This window comes from Salminus brasiliensis, chromosome 9 (assembly GCF_030463535.1).
Source record: "Salminus brasiliensis chromosome 9, fSalBra1.hap2, whole genome shotgun sequence".
Classification (NCBI taxonomy): domain Eukaryota; kingdom Metazoa; phylum Chordata; class Actinopteri; order Characiformes; family Bryconidae; genus Salminus; species Salminus brasiliensis.
The window spans coordinates 14,585,371-14,608,126 of NC_132886.1; the positions used below are offsets into that span (position 1 = coordinate 14,585,371).

Genomic DNA, 22,756 nt, shown 5'->3' on the forward strand with positions numbered 1-22,756 from the left:
TTTTTAAAAAGGATTTCAACTAAATCGGTCGAGCGGCGCCCTCTGGTGTTGGTTATGCAACATTACAGTTTCGCTGATTAGCGGTGGGCAGACCAAAATACTTCCACTAAATTAAGAAGATATACACATCTGAAAACAGTCTAAATTACAACATACCCACTTACATTCTTTACTGATGTATAAAAAAGCCATGCTGCTTAAAATCGTGCTCAGCACTACTGTAAGGCCACATGGATTGGCATTGGAAGCTTGATCCCACCACAAAGAGTTAACGTGGGGGACAACATTTTTATTTTCTTTACGCCACAGAAAAAGGGCGTGATGAACAGCAGCCCTGTCAGCAGGAGAGCTCAACTTGCTGGAAAACACAGACCAGCACGCACGAAGAAGTGTTTGTTTCTGTCTGCTATTCTGTTATACAGTCAGATCTCCAGCTCCTCTCGCCCTCTGTCCTGTTGCACGTATGGTGGTCGCTGTCTAACTGTCTGCTAAGTTTGTTCTTCGTCCTCGGCTGCTTCTTTCCCCTCCTGTCATCGATCCAAAACGCCGCCGCGTCGGTGCTTGTGCGCGCGCACACGCTCGGGCTTGCGCGCGCGCCTGTGTGTGCCTGTGTGTGTGTGTGTGGTAAACGAAAAATGAAGACGGGGAAAGGAGGGACCGGGGAAAACGGGGATTTTTCGCCTATCTGCCGCCGCCGCCGCTGCTGCTGCTGCTGCTGTGACTGAATAAATAGGGCGGTTGAACTCTGGAGGACTGGCGAGACAGCCTCGGTCAGTCGTGACGCGCGCGCACAAGGAGAGAAAGAGGGAGAGAGATAAAAGGAGAGCGAGAGAGGGAGAGAGAGAGAGAGAGGGAGAGGGAGCCTCGCGTCAAACCCCAAGAAGCCCAGCCTCGTCGTTGTGTGTTCATAAGGCGGGCGTGAGGAACATACCCGAGTGAATACGGAGCGCAGCCTAACGGAGAGCCAGCTAACGGCTCCACGTCCCCGACAGGCTGGGTGTGTGAGTGAGTGAGTGAGTGAGTGCGTGCGTGCGTGCGCGCGCGTGAGTGTGAGTGAGTGTGTGTGTGTGTGTGAGCTGTATGTGAGTGCGTATGAGTGTGTGCCACCGAGACAGCAGCATGTCGAACCGAAAGCACCGGGACAGCCAGGAGATCTGTGCCCGGAAGGTGCGGGAGCTGGCGCAGATTGGAGCCAACAAGCAGTGCTTCGAGTGCGGCCAGCCCGGGGTGACTTACATCGACATCACGGTGGGCTGCTTCGTCTGCACGTCATGCTCTGGAATGCTGTGAGTAGCCTGAAATGCATGCACAGTGCCCACCCAGGCTGGTACACCCGATTAAAAGTCTCCAGTGCTGCCTAACACAGCTAGCGTTGCTGCAGCTGGGGCTGTGTGTGTATCCTAAGCCTAGCATGCACACACAGCCGTACTGTGCTGAGCAGGGGCTGTATCAGCATAGGGCAAGCCCCCCAGCTCTGGTCACACACTGCAGTGTTTACATCTTGATCCACTCCATAATTACTAAGCTACTCTGTCGTTTTCAGGCGTGTGCCACCCCCCCCCCCCCCCCCCTCTACCACCCCTTCTTCATCCTGGTAGGCTATCAGGTTTGCCATCATTGTATCATTATCAGCCCCCAGTCTTTCCCTGCATGTCAGCAGGATAGCTGGATGCAGCACATTAGGGGCGATTTCAGTCGACTGCACTTAGACTCCAACAAGTAAGCTAAGCTAGTTCACCAGGCTGTTCTCCTTCCACGGTTCTGCAGCTCAGACTCCCCTTCACTGCTTTGATGTAGTGCTATGATCTTCTTCATGTTACCCCTGGTTAGTCCTCACCCTCACCTGCACCGCCTCACCTTTCTAGTCACCGTCCTGATCTACACAGCACACACACTGGTCAGCCGTATCGTGCTCAGCACACTGCGGCTCCACTGGCGCTGTGTTTTTCAGCCTATCAATCCTTTCTGGGTTTTTTTTTACAGGAGGGGGCTCAACCCGCCCCACAGAGTCAAGTCCATCTCCATGACAACCTTTTCCCAACAGGAAGTGGAGTTTTTGCAAAACCATGGCAACGAGGTGAGTGGCAGGCAGGATAGCGAGTGATGCTTGACGCGTTTGTGGGCGGGAGCTACTTAGAAATCACTAACAGGGTCATCATCAGTGCATCATTCATTTATGGCTACAAAATGTAAATGATCTGTATGCTTCAGTCCTGTGCAAAATGTTATTGTAAATATTGGACATGTAAATATTGTTTGCATTCTGTTGGGGTTCCCACTGCTATTCCTACAGCATTAAGAATGCCATGTATGTCTTTAGTAAAAGCTTGGCCGTTTCCGATGGTGGAAGCCTGTGGTTCTCAACCCTGGGTTCCTGGAGAACCTCCTGTCTTGCACATTGTAGTGGTTTCCTGCCCGAACACACAACTTTCAAATAAGGGATGGGCGATATGACTATGTGTTATCTTATCGTGACAGTGTTGCAATATGCTTTTCGAAGAATACAATGGATATTGTCAGAGCTTAAAGACCACAGCCACATTTCTCTACAGAGAGTTTAATTAGTCATGTTTAATTAGATGAAGTGCAGCGGATTTGAATGCAAATCACTGTTCTCCATATGGGAATAGTGACTTTTATAGTGACTGAATAGTGGCTTTTAGGAGACTGTCTCTACTGATGCATTTTGTCTGTGATTATATGTATTGTGATAAATAAAGTGTATCATGAAAATGTAGTTTAATATCATGATATAATATTTGTACCATTTACCATTGGGAGCAGTGTAAAAACATTAACATGTGCATGGAAGGGGGTTTATGTCCAGGACCAGGGTTGAGAACCACTGATTTAGGCTTAATGTTAGTGGTACTCCTACAAAATGTAAAGAATCTTTATGCTTCAGTCTAATGCAGTAGTGTGTTCAATGAGAACTGCACAATTTTGCAGAATTGTGGTGTATACAAAAGTAAAAGCACATTAAATATGTTTTGCCAGTATATGAAATTCAGAAAATAAATGTGCAGAATGTTCTCTAAAAGATTTGTTCACTTATTTACTTTTAGAAAAGCACAAAAAATATATATCATTTGTCCAGGATCGCTCAACATTTTGCACAAGACGTTTATTTTTCTTGTTTTTTTTAATGAATTTATATTGAATTTATTTCCAATCTATATCTATTAAATCTTTTCATGTTGTTTTTTTATGTTATTTTGTCCTTAAGGCAATTATATATAAATGACCACTTTTCTGATTGCCTGCCCTGTATTGCACCCCATTTAATCACAGTCCTGTCAGAAAGTCTGAATGAATAGGCAGCCATAAATTCAAAACAGAACTGATTGTGTGGACTGTGAAGCGAATGGTGTTTGAACCTCTAATTGGCTGGAAAAGAGAATTTGAATTTTGGTCTCCTGTGATATGAGTGCTTTAACATCAAAACCACTTGTGTTTTGACCAAAGCAACAAAATCACACAAATACATACAACATTTTGCGCACATTGCTTAACTACTTAGTTATTTTCCAGTGGTGCAAAACTCTCTCAGAGCACCCAGAGCACAGGGAGATGCAGTGGAATGTGGAAGTACAGTTGAATACGTACTGTGTGAATCTGCCATAAATGCAGGCTGGAAACATTAGTTTGTAGCGTGTCCATCACTAATGGAGAGCACAGAAAGAGTCTGATTTCTTCTGGTAGAATTGTGGGAAGTGTGAGAAAGTGTGTTTGTGGAATGTGGCAGCTACTTGCTCTGTGTGAATGTGTGTGTAGGCCAACAGGCCTCTTTAGTGCATAAATATTGAATGGGAGCGCAAGTGCTAACTTCTGAAGTATCTGTGAAGGGCCTCAAATTCTTTTAGGCCTGCACACACTTGCACCACCGTTCACTGACATAGACACACATGCATACAGAACAACACACACCTCATACTGAAGATCACCACTAAAAGCCTCTCATGCATTACAGTAATAGTCTCCTGTGATTGATTTGTTGGTGGGAGCTTGGTCTTGTATAACAGTCCTAAAACACGGGTTTCAAAACTCTGAGTCATTCTTACTCCTCCTCCTGCACAAAGGGCCTGTTGACTGTAGCAGATATGCCTTACAGATATGAATGGGAACGACAAGATGATAGAAATAAATTGTGATCGCATGGCTGAGATGTCACTAATACAGTATTAGATGAATCATGGTGTGTTTGTGTCTCTATGTTTGTGTTTGTGTGCACACAAACTGCGGAATCGCCAGGCATGCGTCTTATTTACTGGCGTGCAGTGTCTGGACTTTGTTTAGAATTTGTGTCTTTTCATGTAGGATAACAGAATAAATGATTGGCAAAATGAGCTGAATAGAAAGCTGAACACATGCCGTTCTGGTTTGTGGCGTCTGCAGGTTGGCAAGAGAACCTGGCTCTGTACGTTTGACCGGAAGACCGATGGCTGTTTTGACACACGTGACTCGCAGAAGTTTAAGGAATTTCTTCAGGACAAGTATGAGAGGAAGAAATGGTGAGTTTCACAAAGACTCACCTCGACATCCAGTCCATATTACTATCTATACATCCATCCCTCCATCCGTCCAACATCCATCCACACGTCCTTCCATCCGTCTATCATTCTGTCTATTCAACCACCCTTTCATGCATCCATCCATTCATCAATCCATATATCCTTCTGTCCATCCATCTATCTTCCATCCATGCTTCCATCCATTTACCCATCCATATGTCCTACTGTCCATCCATCTATCATCCATCCATGCATCCATCCATTTATCCATCAATACGTCCCTCCATCCATCCTTCATTCTTTACATCCATTCACCCATCTATGCATCCATCCATCTATATGTATTTTTTCTTCTGTCCATCCATCTATTCATCCATCCATATGTCCTTTCATTTGTCCATAATTCTGTCCATTCATCTATCATTCATCCAGCTGTCTGTCCAGTTATCCCTCAATTTATCCTCCCAACAATCCATCCATCATCCATCCATTTGTTCTTCCTCATAGGTGGACATAGACATTCATCCAATTGTCCATCTCTTCATACATTCTGGAACTGCCCCTAATACATAGAGGTGGCTTTGGTCATGCCATTCAGTGTGTTAAAGGATGTAAAAAGGTTTACAGTGTAAAAATTCAAGTGTCATTTAATTTTCTAGGCATTTTTCTAAGAGTAAGGCCAGGAGAGATGTGGAGGGTCCATGGAGTCCAGGGGTTCAGCCTGTACCTGCTCCCCACGGCCCCGCTCAGAGCCAGCCTCCCCTCGGACACCCCCTAAACCCTACAGCACGCCCTACACGCACTCTGGTGAGAACGAAACAGACCTAAAAGTGGAGAAAGAAACACAGAGAGTGTGATCAAGACAACAGTATGTTGCTTTAAAAAACATGTTTACAGATAATGTCAGAAATCACATCCGCAAGTCAGTTTAAATCTTGAGATTAGAGATTAAAGATTCGAGAGATTGGTGCTGTATAATATTCCATTGCTTGTTAGCTACATTAGCCTCTTAGCCTTACTACAAATATAATGAAACTTCAGACACCAAACATAACCACACTTGGAGTCAGGCATAAGAGGAGTGACTGCTTTCTCTCACAATGTACAAACTTTCCATCGATACATGTGTACCCTTCTGCAGTCCCAGTCTCAGATATCGTCATGGGATAGAGCTCCAGTTGTGTCTCCAGCTGATGTCCGTACCGAGGTGTTCACTGCTCGGCCCACTCGATCCCAGAGTTTCAGAGATCCTCATATTAAAGGCATAGTTCAATCTCTCTCCTCACATTTTTTTTTACTTTTTAAGATAAATTGTATTGCATTAAGTTCATTCATTGTATATTGATTCTTACCCTTTTGCCACATCTCTCTCTCTCTCTCTCTCTCTTTTTCTCTCTCTTTCTCGCAGATTCTTTGTTAAGTGGGATGGAAAGGCAGAGGCCAGGAACAATTTCTCCAGCAATGGGCCCCCAGAGTCGCCTTCCCTCTTTCCCTGCCCTTCCACGTCCTTCAGGTATAGCTGTATGCACACACACACACTTACTCAAGCAGACACACAGACCCGGAAGTTCACAAAATCAAGACAGAAAATCTTATTTATGGAAAATTTTACGACCAAGTCAGGTTTGCTGATTTAGTTGTACACTGGAACTGCAAAGCTAATGTATTTCCAACTATTTTCACACAAAACTGCACCTCAAACTCAAACTATTGACTTATAATGTAAGTGTGTTTTCTGAGACAGTATGACATTAGCCTGTGACATCTATAACTGTAGAATGGAATAAAAAAGTAGGTTCCATGAGAACCATGATATTATGTCATACATATGTCCAAAACCAAATCTGCAGTTAACACAGCCCTGATCGGCCTTTGACTGATGATATGAAAACGAAGTGCGCTTTAGGTTAAGCGCCATTTTGAGGGGAAGATCTGTGGTCAAGGTAGTGCTAGGCGATGTGACCCTAAAATTAAAATCACAATTAATCGAACATTTTACCAAGATAACAACAAATGAGCAATTATTTGAATGAATGATGCTTATACGTTGCAGACAGAACGGGGCGGACACGTGCGGGACATTTTAAACATCAAAATAATCGACATGTGCAAGATTGCGTCGGTTTTGATTCATTTTATTCCTGCATGGTTTTTAATTAGCCACAGCAGTAAACAGACACCAAGGCAGGGCAGCAGAAACAGGTTCATCTGGTCGTGTTAAGATGTAACGTAGTTTATTTTCAGCTTTATTTTAGGACTATGTCAGACTTTGGTTTGTTTTTTTTACGATGATGGCGCACTTTTTTCTGGGTTGAACCATATTTCTGGTTTATGTTAGGACTGACCTTTAGCACTATATCATCATTATTACAGCCTAATGTTGTAATGTATTAGTAATATCTTTCTATAATTGCACAAAAAGTTAAGTGAAGGTGTTGCAATGGTGGCATTCCAACTTTTTGCTTTTTGGTTATGTCGCCTGGATCGCTGTTGTTAATAGACGACAGTTAATTAAAATAGCAGTCCCCGGCATTCTTGCTGAGTTTGTCTCAGTATGCTATCCCTTTAATTTGCTTCTGCTTCTCCAGTTTTATTGATTTCAGTGCCACCAAAGTTTACAAAAGTAATGTATGTTTGTTGTTCTCATTGCACTGCTCACTGCAGTACCTCTAAAATGGCGCTACAGTGACATCAACAGCAATAACCACATATGCCACATACATTTGCTGTTTGTTGGGAAAAAGAGTTTTCATTGCTTGCTAAATTAAATTAGCAAAAAGACTAAAGAATGAATCTTTGGACAGTAGGCATGTCTAGGGTAAGTGTAAATATTTCTCCTTTCACATTTTCTAAGCTTTGTCTTTCTTTCTGTTTCTACACATTTCACCCCTTAGCAAGTAGCACTTTCAAAAACAGCTTCACGCTAGGTAAGCCACAAATCCTAATAGCTTGTGTGCATGTGCATGCACTGCCATTTCCGTTCTGCTTTAGCTGATGGAGTTGAGGAAGTGAAAGCAGGAAAAGCTGTGTGTAAATGACAGAACAAGCGATACAGATCATCTGTGCAGTGTTTATTTTTGACAATCGCATGCATGTACCCCCAGTTTGCTCGAGAGCGGTTTAGCGTGGCTTTGCTTGTGATTAGCATGGAGGCAGTCAGCGAACTGTCCCTCCATTCCTCTTCCTGGCTCACTGTCACGCTTAGTCACAGCACGCTGTGTATGTGTGGAAATGTACCCATGTTCATCTCAGACGGCTGAGAGAGGTGGCGAGTGTGTGAAGTGTTAGCGATATGTGAATCGATATCTAAATGCCAGCCGTGGCACACTCGGCCACGGAATGCTATTGAGTCTGACTCGGCACTGCCTCCAACCTGAGACTTCAAAGCTATGCCTCACAGCGTCAACAGGTCAAGGAGAGACAGTCTGTGCTCTGATAATGAAAAATAGAAGAAAAAAAAAGCTTTAAAGCCCAGATATATTTAGGACATGGCCCTGTACTGCTGTGAGGCTGGTCACTGACGTGCACACCTCGCCTGCTGAAGGAGAAGAATGTTCCACAGAATGCTGGATAAGAGCAGTTCGGAATTTTAGAAATTTTCTTATGCTCTAATGACCTTGATTTTGTTGCGTTTCGTTTACCATGCCAACACATTGATATAGTATATCTTCTCTCACAGCTTCTGAGCTTAAAACAATATTTTGGGCTGGAATTGGGCTGGAATGTGGGCTGGAAGTGTTTAACGCCACAGTAGGGAAAATTCAGGTAGTCTTGATGAATGCCAGTAGAATTGTAATGGTCAGAGAGGGTAGCTGAGTGATTCACTGAGTTCAGTGAAGATTTCATAATTAGCGAGTTCAATTAGAGAAGAGTTCAGTCAGGTGTTTTAGAGTGTTACCAATGTTAAAGCCAGGTCCATTATTGATTTATTGATTAGCATCAATATGATAGGTAAATCTATCGATATTGATAGGTCAAATGTATTTCTTTGTTTTTTTCATTCATTCATTTGTTTTATTTATTTATTTGCATGCTAGTGTTCTGTGATACCATCTGTTATCCCAAATTCCTGTCCTGGTTTATTTAGTTGACACACATGGCAGTAAGTTGCCTTGTGAGCAGGGATGTGAGTGAGTATCACACTGAGGTGCTAGCTGCCACACGAGGAAAATGCCATTTTTTGGTGGTTAACAAAGAGATTTTTGACTTATCTGGTGCAGATAGAAACTGTCCTTTGTTTTAGACATGCTGAGTATACTCAATACTGTAAAACAACACTCAATACTGTAAAACCAAAAACACAAAAGTAATGTAAAAAGTTTAAAGTTTAAAAACTAGTAAAATTGTAAGATTTGTTGATCATTTTGTCCCAGATGATTGACTTTTTAAAATGGCTGATTGTACAAAGCAAAGGTCGTAGACATCTGTGCAGCAGGTGTTTATTTATTCAGTAAAAGACTAATATTAGAATAAATGCAAATAACATTTATACAAACATTAGTGGTTTTACTTCACTGTGTTCATGAAAACATTTCCAAAGTTCTCCTTATGGGAGTCTAGTATTATTTGTAGTTACCATCCAACACCTGGTTTGGTAAATTAGTGCTTAATGATGTTTAATCAGGTGAGCTGGTGATGGAATTGAACACATCCATGCACTGGCTAGAGGCGTCCAAGAGAAATCTGGAACCAAGCTTTGCACTCCAAACTAGATCACATGAAATCAACTTTCTCCAAAGTGAGAAATTCTTGTTACTTTTTACTAGGGCTACACAATGTAGTGTTTTAGCGCCACCATCAATGTTTTATATAATTTATATTTGCTGCTTGATACAAAAAGGAAAATTCACACATCTGCCCAATATCATTCACTTTAATCTTAGAATATGCAGAGTGCATAATTAATACAATCATGTTGGATCTTGGTTACTTCTGATGAAATCTATCAAAAAATCCTATATTTGTTTCACTCACAATATATTTTGAAAAAAAAAATTATGTAATGGTAATTTTTTTTCAATATTGTGCAGCCTTACTTCTTTCTGTAATTATGTGTACCTGCATCTGTTCTGTTGTGATATGCTGATTTGTATTAAGCAAAAACACTAGATAGATGTTTTGAATAATGTGCTCAGGTGTCTAAATCCTCTGCACAGTGCTGTATGTGTATGTACTGTCAGACTGGATTTCAGTTGAGCTTGTCTAACTGACTTCATTTCTCTGGCTTAGGTCGCACAGTGTCCTCAGGGGGTGGAGCTCCGTTCAGGGCCTTCCCTAAATCTCTGAGTTTGGATTTTGGGGGCCTTGGTCCAGCCCACAGTACCCTAAACCCTCCGGCCCCACCCCCTGTCTCTCAGGATAGGTATGCAGCTGTGTCTCAGCTTGACAAGGTTTTTGCCGACAACACACCTGCCACAGGTAAAAGAAGACCCCTGGGAAAGGGCTTTTCATTCATTTTTACCCTTTGATTCTTGAACAGCTGGGTTTGGGTGTAAAGGTGTTGTATAATGTTCATATTACTGGGTAAGAATTCTAAAAATGCCACATGAGCTAAACACTGGCATGTATGTGTTTGTGTAGTCGCGTCCACAGCTCCCTCTGGTGGCCCTCCACAGTACAGCACCCTGTTTGGCAACAGGGTCTCTTCTAGTTCCACACCTGCAAGGTAATGTGCTAGAGTCTAGACTACTCTTAATTCCAGTTTTGGGTTACTGAGACCAAATATCGTTCTAACTATCTATTGTTCAAGATTATATTCAGATGGCCAGCAAAAACAAAAAAGTAACCCAGCATAAGTTTTTTTTCTTATTGGTTTGATGGATTGTTGGTTTTGCATATGTGAAGATTACTGAAAAACCTGTTTTCTCGGTATCGGTAGCTCTCCAGGTGTTCCGGAAGTCGCTTCTGCTCCTCAGACATTTGCAAGTGAGTACAATAATAATACAGCCTTACAGGCCTCAGTTTTGTTTTTTTTCACATGTACGCACATGTATGCGTGACCTACATGCCTGACGGTCAAGTGTGTTGTGTAATTTAGCATATTTCCAGATTCAGTGCAGCTGCTTCTTCAGATACGTATCAAGTCCTTCATGACTTGAGTCAGAGAAAGACCCTCCAGAGCTGTGGTTTCACATACTGTAAATGTGCTGCAAGTTATTCCTATGTAGCGTACTGGTGAATGTGCAGATCTTTCCCCGTGACCCAGCTCTTTAAAAAGGCGAAGATGAAACACATCTGTAAACAGACTGCAATGAGGTCAAATTAAAGCTCATCGCGTATTCAAAGCACAAATAATTAATGAGACAACTTCCCTACTGTCTTGACACATGGCACATTCATCTCTCCCCATTTTCTCTCCTGACCCTTCTACAGATTTCCCAAATCCTTTCACTTCTACAGTCAGCAGCTCACAACCTGCTCTTTCTCCCAGCAACCCCTTCAACAGCACAGCTGCAGGTGAGCCTTATCCAGCTTTGACCTGGAAAGTAGGCGATTAAAGGTGTCCTGGCTCTATAAGGGGTCAGAATTCTGCAGTTGTGTGGTGTTTCCTGTAGCATTGCTAAGATGCCAGAATCTTAATACTAAGTAATTTCATTTAATTTAATTTATGACTTACAAGGTTACTCGTATTACAGAGGTGGGCCAATGTAGTGTTCGGAGTCTTGCCCAAGGACTCATATTGGTGTAGCGCAGCATAGTCACCCAGACCGGGAATCAAATCCCAGTCTCCCAGGTGGTGTGGTAGCTCGCTGGCAGCTAGTGGTGTTATCTGTTGCGCCACACCAACCACCGTTATTGAGCACAGCGTCACAGTGCTCAATAACAAACAATACTATGGCAAAAAGCTAAACTTTATCATTATCTGAACATAAATCCGATGTTGGATTAAACACAGCAAACGTAAAACACTTTTTATACCATTATGTACGTTTTTTCTCTGTAAAATCTGTTGTCTCTGTAAAAACAATTGCTGTCATATGCAAAGGTTAACATAACTAGGTGTTATCTACAGAGAACACAGTTATTCACACTTTAATGCACAATTACTGTGCAAATTTTTAATGGAATATATTGAGGGACAATAACCATAAAACGTGGCATATACAGAGGCTATGGGACATTTTACATGTTACAATTTTTCTTATTTTATCTGAAAACATCCTGGAAAAAGAGTGGTAACCCTGATGTACTGCTCGTCACAGGGCTGCTTCCTTAATCCCAGACTGAGACAAATTATTGGGTAGAGAGCAAGTCAACTACAAAATATCCCCTGTTCCCTTTAAGCCCAGGCTTAATTTGATTTACAGTCAAGCACATTCACTGTGTCCCTGTATGAAATCTTGTAGAATAGGAAAGGTTAAATGGATCTTGCAAAACATGTTATGTGGAATCTCTGAGAGTGCTTGCTCCCATTTAATCAAACAGAAAGCTTTCTCCTAGAAATACACTTAACCAAAAAACACCACACAGTGCCAACACAAACAGTGATGTCACCTGGCTGAGGCGAGTGGTTGTTGAAGATTTAGTGCAGGGCCGAGTGTTGGATTTAAAGGAAAGAAGTCATCTCGTCTTACTTGGAAGGTATTTATCACGTGGTCATGTTTGTGGTGAGAAGAAGCTGCCTTTGTGTGGGGCTTGTATATCTCAAGGATCAGATCCAAATACTCCTAACCATGAGGACATGAGAGCCAAAAACTGATTAGCACTCCCATGATGTGAAATCTGAAGCACGCAGCTCTAGTATCCAGAAGGCCAGTGGTTTGAGGCCCAGCATGGTCAAGCAAGGCGTGTGAAATCCATGTGCTCCAGGGGTGCTGTGGCATGTGGTCATGCCAGTGGTGGAGATATACTGAATGATGAAATGTGGCAGCTGTGATATCTGATGTCATGGCCATTTGTCTCATGGTTGCCAAACTCTGCCAAATGTTGTTAACGCTTACAACAGTGAAAAAAGCTTCCTGATCTAATACAGCTGTAAGAAAAAGAAAGTGAACCCTTTGGATTTAGCTGGATTTTCACATTGATTACAAATAATGAGTGGTCTGTTCGTTATCTAATTTGCAATTATAGACTTGATATAGATTTGCAGTTATAGAAATCTAAGTGCAATCTAACTGAACTACTAACAAAAAAAAATACTTTTATTTAGCACATTCAGCAAACATTCCCAGTGCAGGCTAGAAAAAGTATGTGAACCTTTGTGTTAAGGACCTCTCCAAGAGCTGGTGATTCACAGGTGCTTTTCAAAATAAATAAAGGCACACAGAGTTTGGTTAGTGTGCCTTGCCATGCCTCCATGCAAACAACTCAGAAGATAGAAAAAGAAAAAGCTGGATAAGGCTACTAAAACGCTGCTACATTCACAGTTGGACAAACTGTCTACAGGTAGAGAAATTTCAGAACTGTTACGGGTTTTAATAGGAGGATGCATCCTGTTAAGATAACTTCAAGAACACGATGGGTGTTTCTAAAAGAGGTGAGAAAGAATCCAGCAGTCAGCAGCCAAAGATCTCCAAAAAATTCTACAAACTTTATTCATATGTCCACTGTAAAAACTGAATAGATGCTTGAACACTACAAAAGAAGCTTGTGGCCCATCTCAAGTTTGCCGGAGACCACCTGGATGTTCTACAGTGCTTCGAGGGAACATTTTATGGAAAGATGAGACAAAAGCAGAAATTTGGAGGAACACTGCACACCAAAAAGAGACCACTGCACACCAAAACCTCATCCCAACTGCAAAGCATGGTGGAGGGAGCATCACTTGCTTTTTTTCTAGCCTGCACTGTGGATGTGTTTAATAAAGTTCAGTTATATTGGGTTTCTCTGTAATTGTGATCTTTGAGATCTTCTCCTCATGTGGTCTTTGAGGTATTTGTTTTTAAAATCTTTGTAAATTCGGTGTGTGATTGACAGGTGATTGCAGTACCCTCGTCTCACCTTCTCCTTCGGCTGTCTTCCCCCACTCAGCCACCTTTCCTGCTCCCACCACCCAGAATGCTTTTCCACAGGAGCCAGCCAATAACCAGGAAGCTAATGGTGAGTGTCAGCCTTTCCCTTTCTTAAAGTGATTGTTTGACCAAAAATAAGAAGATGATGTGATGAAATGATGAAGATTATTTTTTCCCAGTACCCCAGCTACCAGCCTAAATCTCTGGAGAATAAGACACCTCATTTTAAAGGTCCCCATTAACAAAAACGTAACAGCAGAAACAGACTGTTTTGCCCTGTTTCTGTAATATCACAAAACCAATGCATTTACATATAACATCCTGTTTAGCCTACAGCAGTTTAACCTAACCCAGTCATGCTGATGTCATAGTGTTTTAGCCCTTAACTTCTTTTAGCGTGAGACACAATACAGTGCAGCCATTCAGAGCAGAGCATTTACATGCAACAGTCTTTAATAATAGACAATAATAAAACAGGCTGTTTCAATCTAGGGGATAAAATGAGGTTGGGAAATGGTCTTGTAAAAAATGCATTAGGGCTGTTTCTGGTACCCTCGCAGACTTCATATGTGGACCTCAGGGGGCAAAAATAAAGTACAATGAAATGGTAGGAAGTGGGTCCTTTGAACTCAGAAGGCAGTCATCATGTGGTCATGTGTGTGATGAATAGGAAAGGTTAAACAGAACTCTAGTTTTCTTTCAGTCATGCATTGCACCCTTAGTTTGAATGTGTGCACCCTCAGTTTAGCTTTGGAGAAAATGCAGTTAGGACTATAATTAAGTTACACAGCGTGTGTCTGCTTCTGAAGTGCCTCAAAATTTCCCACTATCTCTGTTGTTAGCACTGTCTGTGGTCAGCATGAGTAGCAGTCCCTGGCATGGGCAACAGAAGCGAATGCGGTGTGTATGTGCGCCTGACTTCCTGCCCTATTCAATTACGCTGCTATATTTAATCATTTATGAATTTCCCATTTTCCTCACCAATTGCTTGATAGTGAAGTGACCAGTCGCTTGCTGGTGAACACATAACCAGGGAACAGACAGATATATAGTATTATTTGGCTCTTGGTGGAAATGTGCATGGGAAAATGGAAACTTTTTTGGAGGTAAAACATGGGAAATAACACTAAATACATACAGTTAAACCAGGAATACAAAATCTGGTCTTGCTTTGTCATGTGGATGAAATAAATTGGTGCAATATATGTATAGCTCTGGGTGCAGGCCTGGTCAGCTAAGAATTATACCCCCCCCCCCCCCCAGTGGCTTCAATGGGATGTGGGATGTTGGTAATAGCGTATACCCATCAATTAACATCAGGAAAACTGCATGCCTGACTCATCACATGCATGCCTTAACTACATCAAGTCCAACAGACTTGCTTAGGGGGTTTCCTCCATTCTATGAAATACTGCCCCATGCAAAGCATTTGGGATTTGGCAAAACATTGAAACCGCCTTAACTGCTTTAACCATGACTGTTATTCAGAAGCTTCAGTAAGAAACGGCACTAGTTCATTAATTCATTCATTTGCCTACTTTTCTTTCTGTATTAGTCGTATTAGTCATATTAGTTATTTTCCCACTTTTTTATTTATTTAATTTGGCTGGGTGAGGACTATGTCTGATGTGTGTATTAAAATGGCATGCAAAACTGCTGAATTATGGTGCTGCATCCAGTATTTTTGGGTTGAATTGGGGAGTTGGGAATGAGGTGGGGTGGTGATCACCCTTACTAATCTTCTTCTTGCTGAACGCAATCAAATCCTCACAGCAAGGCCACAAAATCTAGTAGAAATCCTTTTGAAAGAACAAAAACAAGATAAACTCTTTTAATACCCTTGTTTTGGGAAGAAACAATGAATGAGCAGGTGTCACAATACTTTTGTCTGTATATTGTATGCTTTCCTGGACAAGCTGAGAGATACAGAACTGTCACTGAAAGTGGAAGATGCATGTTATGCAGTTTTGCGAATGTTGTCCTGTTCACTTCTCCAAAGTTTGCCCACTTTTCCTCCAGTAATAGTCACAGCCATTTCCCCTTTTTATTTAGCCTAAATAACTTGGATGTGTGAGGGTTATGTCTGATGTGTGTGTGTGTGTGTGTGTGTGTGTGTGTGTTTGTGTAAGAAATGCTGAACAAAACTGTTGAATGGATTTGGACTGTGCGTATGATGGTCATTTTGCTCTGTTTGTAGGTTTCACCTCCTTCCCTGCCCCTGAGTCCACCTCCAAAGTCCAGCGGCCCATGTCCGTCAACCCATTTACTGTGAGTAACCCTCTGTACTTCTGCCTGTGAATATACGAATGCACGAGATATCCAGTTCTCTTCTACAGCAAGACTTAATGTAATGACATCAATTTAGACAAGATTTAGTGTACATGAATAACCTTGGTTTTCTTTGTATACCGTAGTTATGAGTATCATAACCAGGTTAAAGGAGTAGAATTAGGTTAGGAATATACTCAATTTACATGAATTTCCATGAATGGGTCATTTGTGAGTGTGCTCAAGTAAGAGTGTCCTTGTGTGCGTGTGTGTTCACGAGTGTGTAGTTCACTGCTGTTCTCTCCATTTGTTCTCTCAGGGGAATGTTTACCCCACCAGAGGAGCGTCACTGAACCCTTTCATCTGATCCCAGCGCCACTCGGCCAGAGAGAGAGAAAGAGAGAGACCAAGAGTGAGAGAGTGAATGTGTGTGTATATATATATAAGAGAGAGAGAAAGAGAAAGAGAGAGACAGAGAGCTCTTTAGAGCTGGTGCCATTTCCATGCCTCTGGAGAATTCCCTCTTCAGATAAGGGGGGGAAATACACATGCCTGTCCACTTTACTGAGTGTTGGTTAATGTGTGTATTAGAGTGTATTACTTTTGTCTATGTTCATACTTGTATGTGTGTGTGAGTATACATGTGTATCCTTTTGCACCATGTGCTACAAGTCAAAGCTTTATGTATGCATGTGTGTGTGTATGTTCATATGTATATGTGTGTGGGTGTGAGTGTTCTTGCCATACATCAGATGTGTTTCATAATATAAACCGTCTCATGGTGCAATAGCAAGAAGGCCGTTCCAGTCGCACACACGCGAAACACACACACACAAGCACACACAGCTGCTTTGACCTCCTACTCCTCTGCCCTCAGTAAGACGTCTCTAGCCTTTAGCCTGCGCCCAAGTTAAGCTGCATTTCAACAAAGACGCTCACATATCAAGTTCCAGGCTTTATAGAATGAACGAGAGCAGTAGACGACTTAAGCTTCAGATACTCTTCATATGAGCTGTGCGTTTCTCCTGAGCCCTGTTTCGGTAGCCTTCAATTCTCCAGTTTAATGCATGTTAATATAGGAGAGTGTTAAAAGAGGCTTCAGGCTTTCTCATGCATTTGTGTATGTATACAAGGCCTTTTTGTATTTATTTCAACATGAGTGGGTTTTTTTTTTTTTTTTTTTTTTTTTGATGATTAATTTTCCAACACCTTTTTAAAGCGTTTGTACGTGCGTTGTCAGACTGCATGCGCTTTGTGAGCGAGAAGCTGTTGAATGTACGGCAAATTCAGTGATTTCAAAAAAGTGTTATTTGTGTTATTCATGTTTATAATATTCAGGACCAAATATCGTCAGGTTTCATAATACATGTTTTGCTTTTTTTCCCTCAAATTTTTTGTACTGATTTGTTTAGAATGTCCTTGTGGAAGAATGCATAAAAAAGCTATTCCTATTTGTTTTTGCGTCAGTGTGTACCTAATGGTGTGTTATACATAATGGAAAACAACCCAAGCGTCACATTGAATTTGCTGCTTCAGGATTTCATGCAATATATATTTTTCAAATAGCTTTTGCATTTATATTTTTTATCTGTGGGAAATCATCACTGCATTATGAATGTATTTGCACTTCTTTAGGGCTTTAAACTGGAAATTAAAAATGAAAGCTATTACTTTCACCTTCTATGTGACCTAATTATTATTTCAGGATGATTGCAGTGCTCTCAAAATAGCCAGCGAATAGCCACGATAGCTGCACCGTCCGGAAAGCTCCAGCAGATGTCGCTCAGTGCCCGTGCCTTAAATGGGACCAGAGAGAAACGGCGCCTCGTAGTTGTAACTCATTCAAAACGATAGTTATCTATTACAGCATAATGCTGTTTTACACATAATGCGCCGTGCTGGCGTCACAATGCACGGTTGCTAAGCGACCATACTTTAGAACGCTCCGCAACTAAGCGACCGTTCCATTTATGTCGTTGATGAACATTCCAGCACGTTTAACAGAGAGAATCTTGTCGATGTAACAATCACGATTTCGGTCATTAGCGAACTTTTTAAAACAGCGCGTCAGAAGTGAGGCTAGTGAAGGGGAAGTTTGGCCAAACAGAGAATGGCGAGGACGGCGAAGCAGTGAATGAAATCCGAGTCTGCACAGCCAGCCTCGTGCTCTATACCTCCCCCCTCTTGCTCTATACCTCCCCCCCTTCTCTCTCTCTCTTTCACACACTGTAAGTACAGAGGGACGCCGAGTGACAGACAGGCAGGCCACCACAGTAGCTCCGTCCGTGGGCTAGGCTAAAAGGCTTTAGAGGCGGAGAGCAGTCCCACACTCCGTCCTACTGTACAGTAATGAGATTGAAGTCCTCAGCTTTGTAAACAGGCTGGGCCGGGACGCGTTTTCGTCGTGGACGGCGCCTCGTGTGTGTGTGTGTGTGTGCTTGTCTAAAGGAGAGGGACACCACCGATTTAGCTCAGACAAGCCCCGTTTAAAGCTAATGACATTATTTTTGGCGAGGGGGAGGAAGATCACTGCGAGCACTCTCTCTCTCTCTCTCCCTCCCTTCCTCTCTCTCTCCCTCTCTCGCGTTCACACGAGCGACTTTTCTGAAGGGGAGAGAGAGGGAGAGGGAGAGCGCGCAACGCTCTCTTCTTAGCTGGTTCGTTTCGGCTCAAACTTGGAGCTGAGGAGCATGGAGTCGCAGGGCTGCGAGGCGCCGAGCTGCGAGGACGTGCGCAAAAGCGGCTACCTCCGCAAGCACAAGTCCATGCACCGGCGCTACTTCGTGCTACGCGCGGCGTCCGAGCGCGGCCCCGCGCGCCTCGAGTACTACGAGAGCGAGAAGAAATTCCGCGGCAAAGCGCCCGTGCCCAAGCGGGCCGTGGTGCTCGAGACGTGCTTCAACATCAACAAGCGCGCCGACGCCAAGAACAAGCACATGATCGTGCTGTACACGCGCGCCGAGAGCTTCGCCGTGGCCGCCGAGAACGAGGCCGACCAGGACGAGTGGTACCAGGCGATGGTGGAGCTCCAGTGCAAAAGTGAGTCCCGTCTGATTTCAGCACACATGCACGCACGCACACACACACACATACACTCCAAACCAGCGTGCATGCTCTGCATCGGGCGTATACTCCTGCTTGTTGTGCACGTGGAGTTCCACTTGTTAAAGCCAGCGTTAACGTGGCAAGTCGTGACTGCAGCGTTAACTTTTTTTACAGCTCTCGGCGTGCTCACGTGCCGTGTTAAAGACAGGCGAGGATGAGTGAGTGAGTGAGTGAGTGCTGGGGGGGCTGTGCTGCAGCCTGCAGTGTTATTGTGGCCAGCCTGGGAAGCATGTGCTTGTAGTACAAACCCAAGGCTGCTGGATCAGAGCACTCCAGTCACTTTAGTCACTTCTGAGTGGCTCAGTACTGAAGGTAGTACGTTTTACTCAGCTGCCTCACATGCATTCAAGTAAAATGTTGATGGATTTGATGGAGAACTTTCTTGAGTATTTGTTAATGCGTTCTTTAATTCTCAAATCTCTGTGTGAAGGTAGATACATAGCAAGATAGGCAGACAGATAGATAAATACATAGATAGATAAATAGATAGATAGCAAACAGTGGAAATGGTAATAACACAGGAGCGGAACGTACCTATATACAGAGATATAAAAAGAAAATTGGAAAATAATATAGTAAACAAAATAAGATAATATCAGTGGTGTACAATTAAACCTATGCATTGTCCCCAGGGGCTGAACCCTGTGGCTGCTCTCTACACTGTGTAAATAACTGGATATATAAATAGAAATGCTCTAAATGACTTGGAATAAACTTTTTTTTATTTTACATTAACTTCCAGTTAAGACCATTTTTACCTTCTCCTGTAAAGTCACTATTTTGGAGATACATGCTTTTTATTGGACAGCAACAACATAGTAAATATAACAAAAAAAAAAATAAACACAGGGAGTGGTAAAGTGACTGTGCTATGTACACATAGGAAAAGTATAATAACAGAGGGGTGTCTAGACCAAACAAATGTTACCTTGAGTTAACATGGTTTAAAAGTGGTTGCAACTGAACGAAATGTATAACATAAACACAACCTTTGCCAAAAAAAGTAAAGCACAAGAAAACAGTTGTGTTGCCATTACATATTTAATTCATTAGAAGCCACTTTACATGTTTAAATTATGAACCATTTCTTCAGTGTATTTTTTTTAACTTTTGCTACATTTTAGCATGAATTTAATGTCATTATTTTATGTTGGGGACAGTGTGGGGACAGTGTCTGCACTGCTTTAAGTCATACGGTTTAAGGATTATCACTTCAGTTTACACCAAAAGGATCCCAGCAACAACGACAAATGACTAAACGAAGTTCCCTAGCTGTTAAATGCTGGATATTCAGCTGCAGTTCTATAAGTTACTCCTTATTCTGTACTTCCACTCAAGTGGTTTTACGGTGAAGTATTTTTTGTTTATCAGGATGAGTTTAGGTGACTCTTCTTCTACTAATGCACTAGTTAAGTTCTCCTACTGCAGATGCATGCGTACAGTGTGTGGAATCGGAATTGTTGCAGTGAATGAACCGGCTGGGGCTTTTGGAGAACCTCTCAGAAGAGTCTCAGAAGACTCACGTTCAAGTTACGCTGTGGTTGTTTCTTATCCACGCTGCCATGCTGAGGTCGTGGCTTATCGCCCAGCTTCACTGGGGCTCATTCCTTTTCCAGTTAACCATATCTCTGGAGCTTTCTATAAAAGCCTTCAAAAACAAGAAAAACAAAACATCTCCATGTGAAGACCCCAGCCTCAGCTGTGTGAGAAAACAAGACGAGTTCTTCTGCCTCTCTGTAAATCAGCCTGGGCCAGCAACTGCGTGGACACTGAAGCTTTTTGTGCTTCACTTTTGCTGATACACGCAAAAGTCTGCAGAAGATTTTACATGAAACAAAAGAAAAGGCCCAGAGCAATTCACAAAAAGTGCTTCTTGGCTGTGGAGGAACCGTGTATAGATCTCTGCTGTTGTGGTAGAAGCCCGGTCATTTTTTATTTCCTTGCAAGAGTATGAAATGCAGTCAATAGCCAGTTATCCTTCTAGCTTTAAGGTGCTACAATTTATAGATCACACCCCTCATGCTGTATACTGAATGCCAAATGACTCCAGACCTCACAGCTAACATCCATTTTGTAATGGGACTGGACCTGAAGCTAGCGTAGAGTAAACAGAAAGGAAAAGGTCAGTGACCGTGACTCTGTGCCATAATCAAGCGATCTGCTGGCCGCCTGTGACTCTACCTGAGAAGACAGCACTGATGAAACATGTGACACCGTCTTGGCGAATGAAAGTGGTAGGTCAAGGTGCTATTACAAGGTGCTGGTGGGTTATTATGTAAGGACGAGTTCATGAGAGTGTGTGGTCTGCACGGTGTGTCCTGACAGCTTCTCTAAGCCCCTTCTCTTCTTTAAGACACCTACACTCTGGTGCACTGCAAGAAAGCGTTTTACTTGACTCAAAAATGTGCACATCATCAACATCATAACCACCATATCGTCACGGTAATCTTCTGAACTTCACAGTCATTTTGAAGTCTTTCTATTGGTCCACTCGTCATGAAATCGGGACACAATGTAAAGAACAACAGTCAGATTCACATAAAATCAAAAAGTGACAAAAGGCAAATATGGAGATACAAGGTTCTGCCAATTCATTCATAGGATGATCATGCATGCGTTTATCAGTGTTCTATTTAATGAAGCTGAAGTTGAAGTAAACACAGGGCTCTGCAGAGCGAGAGAACGACATACGGAAGGAAAAGGAGAGAGCTCGTAAGGTGGTGGAGGGGTGTAGAGAGCAGGAGATCCCGCAGTTGTCAGCCATAAACCATGATCCGCATGGCTCGTAAAACAAACCCAGCACCCCACTGATGGGGTGCTCAGACGTTTTGACATCTGTCGTAGGCATCTTTTAGGTCTGCCTCCACAAAGGCCGTTTTTTCCTGCGTTCTCTCAGTAAATGCTTCATTCAGCGAGGCATGTCGATAGCAAGGCCTTTGATTTCCCCAATTTGTCCATTCAGTCAATGCTTCATTTGTTTGCTCGTTTGTTCATTCATCTAGATAAACTTGCACAAAAAGCATGGCTTCGCCATCACACAAAAAACATACATCTTTATTTTGGAATCTGGCAGTCGTTCATTACCTTGTGTTCAAATTTCATGATGAACTGACCAGTAGAAATGCTTCTAAATGACGTGGAATAATTTTGACTTCCATTGAAAGGTTTCCATTTTAGAGGATTTTGCATGATAGCAATGAAATAAACCACTAATTCATTTTTAAAATGTATTTATTTGTGTTTGTCCATTTGCTTGCAAATTTGGATGAAGAACATACATCCTCACTCAGCCAAACACAAAGCCAAAGAAAACTCAAAGCAAATCATGGTCTGAATTCCAGTGAATAAATTCCTTTATTCGTTTATTTGTCCATTTGCTTCTGCTGGTTCGTGTGTTCGAATTTGGACGAAGAACATACATCCTCACTCAACCGAAACCAAAGCAAATTCCTCAGCCTCTTGTCCAGTTCCAGGTCATTCATTCCTTTATTTATTTGTTCATTTGTTCAGTTATGGTGGTTAATTTAAATTTAAAGCTTCGAGCTTGCCAAGAGAACGTGTACCCCACAAATCCAATGCAAGCCCACTCAAGCTGTTGTTTGAATTCCAGATATTCCAGTTTGGTTTTAGAGACAAAAACCAGGATTGGGATTTTTTTTTATTCAGTAACCAAAGTTTATGGTGTAACCGGAGCCATTGGTATGCACTGTACTGGTACGAGTGAAAGTATTCGCCCCCCCCCCCTTGCACCCCGAGAGAGAACATTGAATTATGGGTAGGGGGTAAGGCGATGCACATGGACAAATATTTTCCCATTGACAGGCTTTCTGGAGCCCAGGCTCTCTTTCTTCTGCCCATTACGGCTGTAGCCACAGTTTGAATATGGAGACCACAGTTAGTCATTGGAGGCTTTTTACTGTG

General features: G+C 42.5%; 2 protein-coding genes across 3 annotated transcripts in view; both read left to right on the forward strand.

Annotated features, from left to right (window-relative positions):
* The first annotated feature begins 337 nt into the window (after positions 1-337).
* Positions 338-17,418, forward strand: agfg2 (ArfGAP with FG repeats 2). 2 transcript variants are annotated; one of them, XM_072687538.1, is made up of 14 exons: positions 338-1,286; positions 1,984-2,077; positions 4,396-4,511; positions 5,171-5,318; positions 5,653-5,773; positions 5,920-6,024; positions 7,406-7,438; positions 9,741-9,929; positions 10,092-10,176; positions 10,390-10,436; positions 10,884-10,967; positions 13,428-13,550; positions 15,660-15,730; positions 16,050-17,418. In XM_072687538.1, the coding sequence occupies exons 1-14, from the start codon at positions 1,093-1,095 to the stop codon at positions 16,095-16,097; spliced, it is 1,458 nt and encodes a 485-aa protein (XP_072543639.1). In that variant the 5' UTR covers positions 338-1,092; the 3' UTR covers positions 16,098-17,418. The 2 variants fall into 2 exon arrangements, with proteins under 2 accessions (XP_072543639.1, XP_072543640.1); XM_072687539.1 differs by lacking the exon at positions 7,406-7,438.
* A 591-nt stretch (positions 17,419-18,009) lies between these two features.
* LOC140562129 (insulin receptor substrate 1-B) overlaps positions 18,010-22,756 on the forward strand; it is a 58,435-nt gene continuing 53,688 nt past the window's right edge. Inside the window, exon 1 of the mRNA XM_072687540.1 lies at positions 18,010-18,769. Within this exon, the coding sequence (XP_072543641.1) occupies positions 18,421-18,769 (349 nt within the window). The 5' untranslated portion in view covers positions 18,010-18,420. The remainder of the gene's footprint in view (positions 18,770-22,756) is intronic.